This window comes from Poecilia reticulata, chromosome 4, assembly GCF_904066995.2.
Source record: "Poecilia reticulata chromosome 4, P_reticulata-male-v2, whole genome shotgun sequence".
In the NCBI taxonomy this organism is placed as follows: domain Eukaryota; kingdom Metazoa; phylum Chordata; class Actinopteri; order Cyprinodontiformes; family Poeciliidae; genus Poecilia; species Poecilia reticulata.
In genome coordinates, this window is record NC_088833.1 from 6,859,952 (window position 1) to 6,873,583 (window position 13,632).

Here is a 13,632-nt window from a genome sequence, read left to right on the forward strand (position 1 = left end):
AATGTCTCAAAATAGATGCTATGATGAGAAAAGAACGTGGAGAGCAACAGCTGAAGAAATCAGATATTGCTGATTTCTTCGAGCTTCAAGGGGTGTTGAAGCTCGAAATGTGTTAAAAAAAAGTGACTAAAGGACATAAAACTCAGTGTTTTGGCCTCAATCCTGTATAAAATGCTCTGGCTCAGCTCTGTCAGGGTGAATGGGGAAAACTTCCAGCAAACAGCAGCAAGTAAATCCACCAAGTAATGGCTGAAAATGACTAAATTGAAAGTCCTGTGCTGAGTCGATGCCCAGATGTTGATCTCATTTCAATCCTACGGATGCAAGAAAATCCTCAAACAGCTCAAAGCTGAAACTGAGAAAAGAGACAACTCATCCTAACTGATGTCAGAGACGGGTAGATGAATCTCCCTGTAGTTATTCCCGCTAAAGATGAAACAGGACACATTTATTCTGACTGAACCTTGCCTGTTTAGGAATCACAAAATATGTTTTCTAAATGCAGCAACGATAAGATGTACTTCTTTTATATACAAATAATTACAAACACTGAAAGTGAAAAACTACTTCCTTGTGCGGCGTCATTGGAAAATTAAAAATAAGCCCACAAATCGCATGAATTCTTGAAAAAAAAAAAGTAGTCCATTCTTCCACCTTCTTATTTTATACCACTGCTAATGCCTTTTAATTTGAGGACTTCCACTTGACCAACACCTGTACATAACGACAAGAAAAGATGCAACAAATGGTCCAGCATAATTGGACTTTTAATGACAACTATAAAAACAACTGGGAAAAAATACAACATTGGGGGTTTTAGCCAAAGCAAGCAAACATTGCAGGAGGTCAATCAAGGTACAGCTCGTAAATATACACACAGTTCTGGAGAGAAGCTTAAAATGCGCTCATTCTCGGCATGAATTTCAAACCAATTTTGGTCTTTGAAAGATAAATTTAAACCATTGTTCATTCATGCTTTAACAACCGGAAAGCAACTTCAATAACTTTTTAAAAGTAGATTTGGCTGGACAAGTTTACATTTATCACAAATCTTCTCTAACTTACATGTGAAAATGAGACAAACGGGCTCAAGTATACACAGAAACTATTTGGCTGAAACAGCCATAGCACCTTGCACCTTAGCCACAGGCTTTTCGTAGCTTCTGGGATAAATCTGAATGGATTGGAAGAGTTTATTTAAAGGGATTTGTTTCTTTGCACAGACCTGGCAGCCAGCCATAAGCCACAAATTGTTAGTAAAGCTGAGCTTTTCAGAGTCTTGGTGTTAGAAAGCTTAACTCATACCACAACTAGTTTTGGTGCATCTTGATGGAAGCTGGAAGTCATTGACCTGTAGGAACACCAGGTTTCAACTATATGACACAAACTTTCCCACACAGATGAGAGGGAATTGATTAGGATGTTCATGACCAACCCAACTATCAAGCCAGTCATTAACTGGAAGCTCCTGGATCAGAACCACCTCAGCCCAATCTCCACTGACTTTTATTTGACCAGACTGAGAAATTGTTGACCAAGAAAAAGAGTTTGCAAACAGTGACGAGCAACACTTTATTTTGACAGACAACAAAGTTACTAATGTTTGAAACAGTCAAGTTGAGGAGTTAAACCTAAGATTAAACCAATGGCGGTAAAAAACACAAACAGGTAATGCCCAACAGGTGGAGCCAAAAATGCAGGATAAAGCAGACGTCGTTGCCACAGCCCAGATCTCAGCTCTTTGGAAATGCATGGACTATGCTTTAAACCCGGGTCGCTCCCATAAAAATAACGGAATAAGAAATGTACAAATATCCAGACAGAATTATTCCAGAAGCCTGGTGATGGGTGCAAACATTTAACCACATTTAAGTGTTTATGTCAGGGTATGTATGTATGATTTTGCCCCAAATTCATTCATACAAATATGTGAAAAAATTCAAACTTGCACACCAAAATCTCCTTTTTTTAATAAGAATCATTGGGAATTGTTTTGGTCATTCCACAAAAGGCAAAGAATGGTTCAAAAATATAATTAAAAACCAAAACTTAATCATTTCCATCCACTCATGCCCATGAGAAATGGATGGATCTTTCTGAGCAGAACTGCTGGTAAACATAACTGCAAAATTCAGCTTTGTTAGTAGAAATTAATCAATGTCGCTGAGGTGAACTTTATTGGTGGAGTAAATGCTTTCCATATCTGTGTGTGACCAGGAGCCCTTAAGGAGCTCAGTAAAAACGTTAGATGTACATCTTAAAATGATTTGCAAACCTGCCTAAAAGAATCTTGAACTTGTAAAATGTGCTTAACTTAAATGCTGGAAAATATTTAAAACATTATATAAATACGTGGCAACAGCAAAAGGAAAAAAAAAGTAATGTGCTCAAAAAACTGGAATTTTATTTGGAAATATATTGCAGTAAAACCAAACAAAAATGTGATCCCAGTTTTGAAGCCATTATCATCCTGTAAGATGGAAAAAAAGAGAATATGATTGGAACATTCAGTTTATATTCCAGACTTCAATTAATCTGTGCAATTTAAAGTCCACAATAACAACATCGACTCTAAACCCTTCAAGTTTTAGGCGAACAGCTGTTCCACTGTATCGCTAATGCTAGATTTTAAAATATGTTATAAAATATGCATATTAACTGAACACATACTAGAGCTGTGAAGTCCAGCACAAAATGAACTGTTAAACTCCGTTTAAAATGGACTTCTGGGAGGCAAGGCCACTCCGTTTTAGGATGAAATGTCCATCCACATGGTACAGGTCGGCGTAACAGTTACTTCAGTCAAAGTCAGTACTTTGTTCTGATCTTTTAGGCCATAAAATCCTCTCAGAGTGGTAAGTGTAAGAAGCAGAATGAACTTACTGTGTAAATTCCTGAAACAGCACCTCATATTGACACTTCAGGCTTTTTCCAAGGGTCAGTAGGGGGCCACTTCAGTAGCTCTTTGCAAGTTTGCAAAAAAAAAAAAAAAAAAAAAGGAAGAAAATAATCAGCTTAAATACAGACCGACTTTTCACCTCCCAAAAGTCACCAGAAGTCAGCAAAAACCGCTCTGCTTGTCAATTACAGAAGCAGATGGCAGTAAGGACTCCCTGAAAATACAGATGGCCAAGCTGTGTTAGCTTATGTAGCCCGACAGTCAGTCAAAACGTCACGTGAAAGAACAGGACAGGCAGCCTCGTGCGACCAGCCAAGCACACAGCGGGTGAAGGCAGCCGTTCAGTCGTTGAGACGACGGTCGCAGAGCTCCTTGTAGATTCTCTTTCGGATTTGAGGCATGTTGTTCTGGCTGAACAGCAGCGGCTGCTTCACAGAGAGACGGCGGCAGTACTGGCAGAAAGAAAAGACAAATAGTGCGGGGGAAAATGACCCGTAAATATTAAAGAGGGAACTCAGATGATTCGTCTACTCAACAAAGTAAAGGTGGCGAAACAGAAACAAGAGTAAAATCTTACCTCAAGGACAAAAACGCCACAGTCGCTGTCATTTTTTTGCTGTGGGATACCCTGTTAGGACAAGTCAGCGATGCAAAGACTGTTAATTTTTCCTGAACTAGCCTTTGTTTGTCTCTATAAATAACTATTTACATGCATGTTCCATCTTTGGTGTGCTAAGCAGACACTAAGTTTTGAGTAAATACAAGAAATCTGCTTACATTTACCATGTGCAATGTAAATATTTTAGCAGATTGAACAGATGGAACAATAAATTTAGTCAGAGGTCAAAGTTACCTTGATGATGGCGATCTTCCAGCCCTTCTGGAAAGCTGCCTGCTTTTTCTCTCTGGCTTCAGACTGAAGATACTTCATAATGTTCTGAGGACAGCACAAACACACGTAGTTATAGGACAATGAGATTCTTCCACAGCTCAGAGACAGACTTTCAATACTACAAGTTAAGGTAAGTGAGTGAATTCATATCTTTACAGAAACACCAAGGCATCATGTGAAGAGCAGCTAATATGCAGGGTTTTACCAAATTATCCACTGCAGGAACCTTTTTTCAAGAGATAGGTGAAGGGCTTTTGCTACCCTTGTTGTTTCCTCTGCAGGAACAGGGGTCAAATCTAATTACCAGGTTAGAAATTGGGTCTGGAAAATACATTTATACGGCACAGCAGGAGAAACTTGGGACTTTGGACAAAATTGCTAAAAAATTGAAAAAGGTCATTTAAAAAGGCTAGTCTTAGAGTTTTTTTTCCTAACTGTTTTCATGAAGTATATGGGCATAATAGTGTGAGGATTGTTTTTTTTTTTAATCAAGTAATTCTTTGTCAATAGGCTTCACACTACATGCATTTTTAAAAGATAATTTTCAATAAACTTTCAATGTCTCATTGAAGATAATGTATGAAACTTAAAAGCAAAGATAAAGTTATTTTTTCTTCCCAGAGAGCAAACATTTCAGATTATATTCTGCAATCAGAATATCCTCACATTTGTGGTGTGTCTGAAGACAATGCCTTGGCTGTCGTAGTAGTTGATGGTTTTGGTTGCCATTGTGATTGCGATGAGAGACCAGTGGATTTCTAAATGGATGGGAATCAACAACAACCATTTGGAGAACAAGTCAACCTGAAGAACAAAAAACAAAAACAAAACAGTTGAGGTTATTACAGATGCATTACTAAAGTAAAAGTAAAAGGGAAAACAGAAAACATGGGGTAATGCTCTTTAGTTTGACTGTAGAGAAAGTTTGCAGAGATTATGGTTAATATGTAATTTAGAAATTAAAGTTTGAAGATTTATTGCTATATTAATTTTTTTGCACACTTTAGACTATGGACCTTGTGCAACCAGAATGAAAAAAAAGTCGACATCAATCAAAACCTTTTTTCCTGGAGCAACAAGAGATGAAACTCTTACTGGGAGACACACATCAAGCTCCAACCATTGGGAATGTAATTTCTTCCTTACTTTTTTGGTCCATCTCTTCACACCCTCATAACCTTTGGCAACCAGCTGCTTGTAGAAAAAGCTGTTGAAAAAGTGAACCTAAAAGGTCAAAAAGGAAAAAGAAATGGGTAATGAACATTTGAAAATTCTTGGCTCAGTTCAGGTTTGAAGTAACTGCTGGACTTCTAATGATCCTAGTGATGATACAACTCCAACAAGAAGTGGATTCAAAATTTAGATTTTTTTGGAAATGTTCTGATGTGCCCACAACTTCACCTGCACCCCCCCCCCCCGCCCCCCCAAAAAAAGAATCTGACAAACTAGATGTTGCATCTTCAACAGTTATGTCTTAATACGCCATTTAAATCCCCCAAAACAATCATGTACATTTCTGACAGTAACTGCACATTAACCAGCATATTTTATTTGGAAATGTGCTGGCAGGTCTTTATACACACATACCTTCTGCTCTGCTACATCCATAATGAGTTCTCCATACATGTTAATAATCTGAATTTGAGAAATAAAAGAACAGGATAAAGATATCTTTAAAATACTCCATCAAGCATTTTTAAATCCAGAAGATTTATAAATAATCATGTACAATACTGCAGAGAATATAAGACACGAGTGTCCAGTCTTTCTTTACCTGATCATTGAGCCAGTTCTGATCCTCCAGGGTGCCGAGGTCCTCCAGCCTCAGATTGTGTTTATTATACGTGACCATGAAGCCTGCAACGGGAGCAGACGCCAGGCCAGCCCTGTATCGGCTCATCTCTGCTTTAATGTCCACTTCACTAAAACAAATGAGAAGCAGACACGCAAAGAAAGAGATTTTTATTTTGTATTTTTTTCTGTTAATGGCACTTAAAGCATTACATCAGTTCCTGATATACAAGAAACAACCTTGGAAATTAAACAGAAAAAAAAATATTTTACAACAAAAATGATTCGTCTACATCCAGAGGCAAAATGATAGCACTCTTAGTCCTCTGCACATATTTATTTAAGAGTTTTACAGTCGTGATAAAGGCCAAACCACGCAATATAAATAAAACAAATAATACAGAAGCTGCCTGAACGTCAATTATACTGTAGGACATTAACTGTGCTGCAGCACAAACAAACATAACCTTTTTGTGAAGGAACACCATGTTTTTTTCTCCAAAACAAAATTTATTGGGTTATAGTTTTATATATAACTTTTATAGTGTGGTGAGAAGAAGTGTTTCTGTTCATATTAGCCAAAGATGACACAAGTAAACAATATACAGTGTTTAAAAGAAGGTGCAAATTACAAAGGGGGAAATCCAGACCTACATGGTGCTGTGTGAAAAAGTGACTGCCTGCCTTGAAAATGAAAATGGAAGACTTTGAAGTGTTAGAGGCCAACAAAAGACTCAAGCCAATCATGACAAATGGCAGACAGACTGCAGTTATGTGGCTGAGGGTGGCCCAAGCAGTGAGTAGGTTTAGGGGCAATTATGTTTTCCATACAGGGGTGTAAAAAAGGGCAGGTTTGGATATTTTTCCCCTGGCATTATTTTTTCTGACAAAAGTCCATAAAAATAATTAAGACCACCAACATGTTCTCTATTTGGAAAAAAACAACCTTACATGTGTGGCAGCCCCATTGGATTTTGAATGGAAGATTTCCAGCTGATTTTTCTTATGGATTATATCGAATTTATTTTGAAACTCTGAGGCCTCAAGAGTTTCTGCAGGTTTCACCAACTCAAATTTAGGACTTTAAGAGATCTTTTAAGACCATTATGAACAGAATTTAAGACCCGTTTCCCAACAGAAATTTACAAACTACACCCAGGCAACTGGTGTTAAATTTGCCCTTACCCATGACAGACACAAAAAAGACAGCTAGCTAGCTACATAGCGAGCTGGAAAGGGCATATTAGCAGCAAGTTACCCATAGCCTGATCTGCCTGGAGTCACATGGATGAAGATGTCTGAGTGTGACTCAAACTTTTGCCTGACAGAAAAGTCCAGCAAGAAACAAAAAATTCAAACAATATATGAGATTTAATAGTACTGCCAAGATAGATTTTAAGACCTGTTACTAACTTATCAAAGGCCAACTTACTTTTAGATGGATTTAACTGTGTGCATATTCCTAAACATATAAACTCCTGAGTTTTCTAAACTACAGAAAAATGTGATCAAGAGGAATAAAAATCAGTGATAAATTCAAAATTTCTTTTCAATAACGATTAAATTAGCCTCTAGTGTATATGCCTCTAAGTGGTTTTTACTAACCTGCTGCTGAGATCAGAGTTGCTTGTCTTTTTCAGGTGTTCTAGGACATCAGATTCAGAAAGAGGAATGAAGCTGCCATATTTTATGTAGAAGCTCTCCAGAAACTCTAGAAAAAAAGGAGTCATAAGAAGCTTGTTCATATCTGTCCACAGTACAAGTAAACAAAATAAATGCTGAGATTTAACAAGCAAGATGAGGTAAGTTTATTCTGGTAGCACCAGACATGAGATAATACATATTTCTGAACATAAAATAGGAAAGGAAGAAAAATTAAAGATGAAAGCCAAATAAAATTCAGATGAAAGCAAACTAATAATTACTAATAACAGTAAAATACAGATGAGATTTAAAATAGGTGTCGGAATAATGAGTCTAATTAGGATTTTTATATGTAACAACTTTGTTGCTGGAAATCCAACACAAGCCTGGTGTATTTCTCTTGCAATAGCTGCATGTTTCCACCATAAAGCAGCAATAAAAATGTAACAGGTTAGGCTACAAAACTTCACAAAATTTCATCACTCCAGCTATGTAAAACAAACAGCTGTGTATCAGAAATTAAGGGAATATGGAAACAGATTTCTTAACTACATATAATCTGCTGTTTATATCAAGCCTGTATTTATAAGAGCTACACAAGTCAGGTCATAAATATTTTAGGAATGTCATGAAACAGAATACTTTGCATTACATGATGGAGCTAGATAAGGCCACACGAAGAGCAAAGACTGGATTTCAGCTCAGGACTGTGGACACACATAATGTATTAAAATGGCCCAATTTAGCACTTAGGCTAAAGAAGCAGAACATAAGAAACAGGAACTCTTAAGCTTCAAAAGCGGCTTGTCTTTGCAGACATATTGTAAAAATGAGAAAGATCTGTTACAGCACTTCTGTAAAAGGATCTGAGCGCCTGCTTCTGGTGGAGCAGTCTGTGAGGATCCATTGATATGAAAGTGTTGCGATTTTTACTTCCGAAGTTGCTAATCTGCAGCAAACTGTCTACGTTTTGCTTCGACAGACATTTTACATTTCCAGGTTACACAAATATTCTCTGACACTAATACAGAAATAAACAAAATAGATGCAGCACAACAGGTGATATAGATAAGAGTGCAAAAATGCAGGAGTTATGAGAGCTGGAGCCAGATAAAAAACATAGTATGTTATAAAAGAGTGAACCTGAATTTTGGAATTATTGCCGCCTTCAGATTGTGTTCATCAAGTAGTTGGGCAAAGTCGTACAACTTATTTAAAGAAGATTAATAGTATTTTCTCCAAAATAGGTTTTACTTTTGTTTAAAATGGAATATTGGTGTGTGTATAGAGGCCATGACGTCCTCTAAGAGGGAGAGACTGACTCCACTAACATCCCTATATTTAGTTCATAAACATTCCCTTGTTTGAATTTCCCTTCCACTGTGTTATTGCTAGAGATGGGCCAATCCATTGGCTGAAGACCAGAGTATAATATTAGTCTTTTCCACAAACTTTGGTCAAATCCTGAAAAATAGACTTTGAACTACTTTCACTTTAAAATTGCATAAACCAAACGCACATAATTTAATGGACTTTTTTGTTTGTTAGTAAAGGTTAAACGGTTGGTAGAAATATGCTTTGGCACAACAATCTGGACAATCTTCAGTTTTTGTTGGAATCAAAACAATTTACGATATCAGACAGTCCCTCCAGGATCCAGGATTTCGTGGCTCTACTTTAGAAATATTTGTAAGGAATTTAGTAGAATCATTTTCTTCCTTATTTAACCCCTTTCAAAATCTATTGATATAAGAAAAAAGATGATGGAAAAAAAAGCTGATTAAATGAACAAGTAAGTCTGAGTCCCACCTGCAATACTGCAGGTGCGAAGTACCACCTGCAGTATTGCATTGATTGCAGTAGTCCGCAATCAATTAAATTGCGGACTACTGCAAAAAATGCAAGGAGCTGTTGATTTTACAAAAACTGAAGGTGCCGCTCGTTGAACTTGAAGTTCAAGGTGGAAGTTCCTTCCAATTCTGACGACTTAAGATTAAGCTTATATAACCAACTGAGTACTACAAAGTGTGTTTTACCGTGAATAGCGTCTTTAAGCTGCTCCAGGCTCTCTTGATTCTGAATATCTGTGTCCATCATTTTATCTTCTGCCTGGTCGTTCGGCAACATGTCATCCATTTCGTCTTTCACCCATGAACAAGGATGACAGTACAGTCTGTGGTCTCTTAATGCCCAGGAGTGCTCCAGACTAACACTTATCGGGTATAACGAGGCAAGCCCAGTGGAGCTAGACATTTTCACCTCCACTGGTGAGGACGTTAGGTCATGGTTTCTTTGTGAGGCAACGTTTCCATTAGGCAAAGGTACTGGTACAGAAACCTGCTCTATCCCATCATGCGTTTGGTCCACCTGCATCTCAGAGTCCAGGTCTCCAGAAATCTCAGACCTTGTAGCAGATTTCCGTGGGATGGTCAGCACCCCATCGCCAAGTTCTGCCACAATAATGGCATCCTCCTCCATCTCGTCCTCCGAGTCAGACAAGTGTACCAATTCTCCGTTTTCAATAGGGAATTTACCTGAAGTAGAGTTTTTTTGGTGTTCGTGGTCTGTCTGTACATCATGCATCTTCTCTGGTTCTTCCACCAGCACTGACTCAGCTAAGGCACCTGTTCTCAAACATGTGACATAATCTTTAACTTTGCTGCTTATTTGAATACCTTCCATTTTCTCTTGTTCACTGTCTTGACCTTTGTCAACGCCTCTTCCTCTGCCTCGACCTCTCGCCGTCACTGCTCCCCTACCTCGACCTCTTCCCATTCCTGCTCCCCTACCTCGACCTCTGGCCACTACCGGTTCCTCATGTACTGGTCCTAAAACCGTTGGGTCCACATCCTTTTTATCAACACTTTCCTCGTGTACTGCAACAGCAAAACCTGACGGTGCCATCAAGATGTCTTCCATTTTCAGCGCAGCTCCATTTGTTTGAGCAGCACAGTTATTTTTTGGTCCATCTTGTGTTATTGGTGGAACCGCCTTGGTGGCAGGGCTTTGTGACTGTGTATCAAAGCTCTGAAAATTCCCCAGTCTATCGTCTTCATCTTCTGATTCCTGTATATTTTCTCCACTTAAATTAATGTTCCTCACTCCTGTCAACTGCAGTGGCTTTCTTGCAGGGGTGTCACCAAAGTCTCTGCTTGCTCCCCTCCCTCTACCTCTACCTCTTCCCCTTCCATGTCCCCTGCCTCTGCCTGGAGTTTCCACATTGTGTCCCCTACTGTTGGGGCCACAACAATCACAGGCCTTAGGAGTCCTTTTCCTGCCTGATCTACGGCCATTGAGTTGGTCCTGAGCAGAGATTGCTGCGGGTGTGTTGGGGCTGCTGGATGCCGAACTTGACTTGGTGCTCAACGCTCTTGTTGCGGTAGCAACATGGTGATGAGGCTCAGCAGGAGTCTGAGTAAGAGGCTGTGGTAGTTCTGAATGGGAAGTTGGGTCTGTGGAGGTTTGGCTTAGGTCCTGTTCTGTAGCACCTCTGGGACACGACACCGAAAGAGGTGCTTTAGAACAAACAGTCAGGTGAAGCGAGGCAGATGGTGTTGTCATTGGGGAAGTAGAGCTGCTGTGAACCATGACGTCCGCCTTTGGCTCTTTAACCCCATCCCCAATGCTCTCTCTATGCACTGCTACCGTCTCCTCCCTTTCAGCTTGCTTGCTTACAAATAAAGTGGATAGCTCCAACGTTTACATCTCACACTTTCCTCCATACATTAGTGGACAAAATAATTTCGACAACAGGAATCAAGATGAGACGGCTCTCCGGGGTCACAGCAGCACTGCCTCCTAAAAGGAGTGAAATGAAATAAGAAAATAATTAGACAAAAAAAATTACCCAGTTAGCAGTTAAACTCAGTTTTTATGACAGATACACAAACATAAACAGCACTTGTACAAAATGACACCATTGTGCTCAGATCAGTTCACAGATTTTTATAAACACTAATTTATTCCTGATATTTTAGTGATGTCAAAATATACAAGATATTACTTCCACTTGTAAAGTACATTTTACCTGTTAGGTAAAGGCATATGACATGCTATTGATCTCCAACTTGGATAATTTAGCTCCTCTGTGAATTACTAACCGTTACTTTTGTTGCAAAGCCTCATAGCAACACATTCTTTATTTTGAATGTTAGAAAACCCTTTATTCTTTTTCTACATAGTGTATTCCCCAGAAAGAACACAACGTCGACTTTCTGTGTTAATTTTGGGGGTTTTTCCCTCTAGAATTGCATGTGGCAGCTCTGTTATGTTAGTTCTAATTTGTTCTTTTGTAGGTTTCTGAAAATAACTTTTTTGGTTAAGGAGTTGCTTTTTTGGGGTGATTATTCATTCTGGTTTTGGATGGGCAGAAAGAAAAGTTGTTGATCTTTTTTTTTACTTTTGGGCAGCTGTTAATCACGACAACATGGAGTTGATCAGTTAGCATCTCAGGAGCTCAAATAACACCTGAACTATGACCCCTAAATCCCAGAGGAGTTGAAAAAGAGGCTTCAAGGCTGAAGAGCAAAACCGAAGTGTGGCGAGGAGGAGCCATGTTCAAACCATCTCTTCCATCAATAACAATGGGAAATAATCATATTCACAAATCTGATGTCTCTCTGCTCATCTTCCCAACCATAGAACTGGACAGAGATTTAAGGAAGCGCAGCAAAATGCACATCAAAAGCAAATAAGGTGGATAAGCAGTGCTTGCCAACAGCTGATGATGCAATTCAGGACATGTTGTGAAATATCATCTATGCTGCCTGAAATTTGAGCTGTTAACATATCATGACAGACAAACAGCAACAGTTTTCAGTCAGAGGGTTCTTTAGATTTGTTGTAAGAGTGCCTGCTACTGCAGATCCTTCCTGTCCACAGCATCACTATCCACCACACTTTGGATAGTTGGATTAAAATAGCAACAGCAACATTTTTTTTTTTTCTGGAATAAATCATTTTGAATTTTATTTTCATTGGTCATGTGTAAAATAATTTTCTATTAGAAGTGAGTCATAATGGCAGAATTAAAAAATACATCACTTTATGCCATTTCAATAAATGCACATTCAATAACATCCTGGTGCTATGGTTATTTCAATGCTAAACTTCACGTTTTGATGTACAAAAACAAAATTATAACATACGAATAATGTTTGAAATGACAGCTGCAGTTAGAAAAAAATATGAGCAAAATAGCAACAGTTTCAGTATTTGGCATGTTTGATTCTTGAGCTCACTAGTCTTTAGCATCTCTATGAATGACGGCAGAAACTAACAATTCCTATAAAGAAGATAATTAACACTACCGCCTTAATTAAGATTATCCAACATGTTGCACCAGACTAATGGAGCAAATTCACGTTTAATAAACTGCACCAACTATCAACAAGTTAATTATTGAACTGAAGTGTAACGTTTCACAAAGTTTTGCATAAGTTTTCCCATTTCCCTGAAGCTAGCTGACTCGGCTAGCTGCAGACAAAACACAAAGCGGCAATTTCCTCCATTTTCAGAGGGAAGTGCGAATGCGTATGAACGTGAAGAAGCTACGCCTCCAGATTCAGGGAAGTAAACGTTTGCACAAGTCAAAACCAAAGCATAAATTCAAAATAGACGTCGTTAAACACCACCTTGCCTGTAAAAATATCAACCTGGGTTCCGTCTGGCCACGATTTGGAGAAACAATCCGAGCTTTCGTCGCCCCTTCATTGCGTCATGACGTCGGCCTCGTCTCCTCAACTTTACCGACGTCCGGTGTTGTGTCGAAAAACGCCCCCCTCCTAACTGAATAACTACCAGCTTTTAGGAAATCTGGTGGAGCTGTGGAGTTGTATATATTCGCAGTAAAATGTAGATTCAAATCTTGTTTTAATTATGTAAATAACAGCTTAATGAAAAAAAGGAAAACTGTCTTTAAATGTTAGTTGTGACTGGGTGGCTCTAACAGAAAGGATTCATTTTTTGGCACAACACCCTATTTCTTTTTCTTTCTTTTTTACCTATGAAAATGTTTTTAACTCGGCATCTTCTCTGTATGTTACAAAACTTTTCAAGTTTTGGCAGCAGTTTTAAGGTACTTTATTGATAATTTCACAATTTACCTCAGTATTCTGTCCGCTGTTTTGTTAATTGATTGATGTTTTGTTCATCAAATTAATAATTAACATTTTAATAATTATACTATTCAATGAATGTATTCAAAACTAACTCTCTAAGAATCTCATACTGTAGAAAAAGTAATGCCAAAATATTCCAGGAATATTTTGACTCCAGGGGGCGCTGTTCAGACGTTGGGCTCTAACGAAGGTTAACGCTTTACTGACTGCCCAGTAGATGGCAGCGGCTTTGAGCCACATAGGAAACACTGATTGTTGTTTGAATGTGATGCATTATATAAACAAAT

The 13,632-nt window shown here is 38.4% G+C and overlaps 1 protein-coding gene across 5 annotated transcripts; it reads right to left on the bottom strand.

Annotated features, from left to right (window-relative positions):
- Nucleotides 1–749: 749 nt before the first annotated feature.
- LOC103468251 (uncharacterized) lies at nt 750–13,015 on the bottom strand. Of its 5 annotated transcripts, XR_014087231.1 has the most exons (12): nt 12,860–13,015; nt 9,263–11,024; nt 7,188–7,293; nt 6,841–6,903; nt 5,566–5,713; nt 5,379–5,426; nt 4,938–5,015; nt 4,458–4,595; nt 3,753–3,836; nt 3,477–3,527; nt 2,884–3,351; nt 750–2,470 (listed from the first exon to the last, which is right to left on the bottom strand). XR_014087231.1 is itself a non-coding variant. In XM_081606106.1 (11 exons), the coding sequence occupies exons 2-11, from the start codon at nt 10,812–10,814 to the stop codon at nt 3,241–3,243; spliced, it is 2,379 nt and encodes a 792-aa protein (XP_081462232.1). In that variant the 5' UTR covers nt 10,815–11,024; nt 12,860–13,015; the 3' UTR covers nt 750–3,240. The 5 variants fall into 5 exon arrangements, 4 of the variants coding, with proteins under 4 accessions (XP_081462232.1, XP_081462233.1, XP_081462234.1 ...); XM_081606106.1 differs by having other exon boundaries at nt 750–3,351; XM_081606107.1 differs by having other exon boundaries at nt 750–3,351; nt 12,865–13,001.
- Nucleotides 13,016–13,632: the final 617 nt, after the last annotated feature.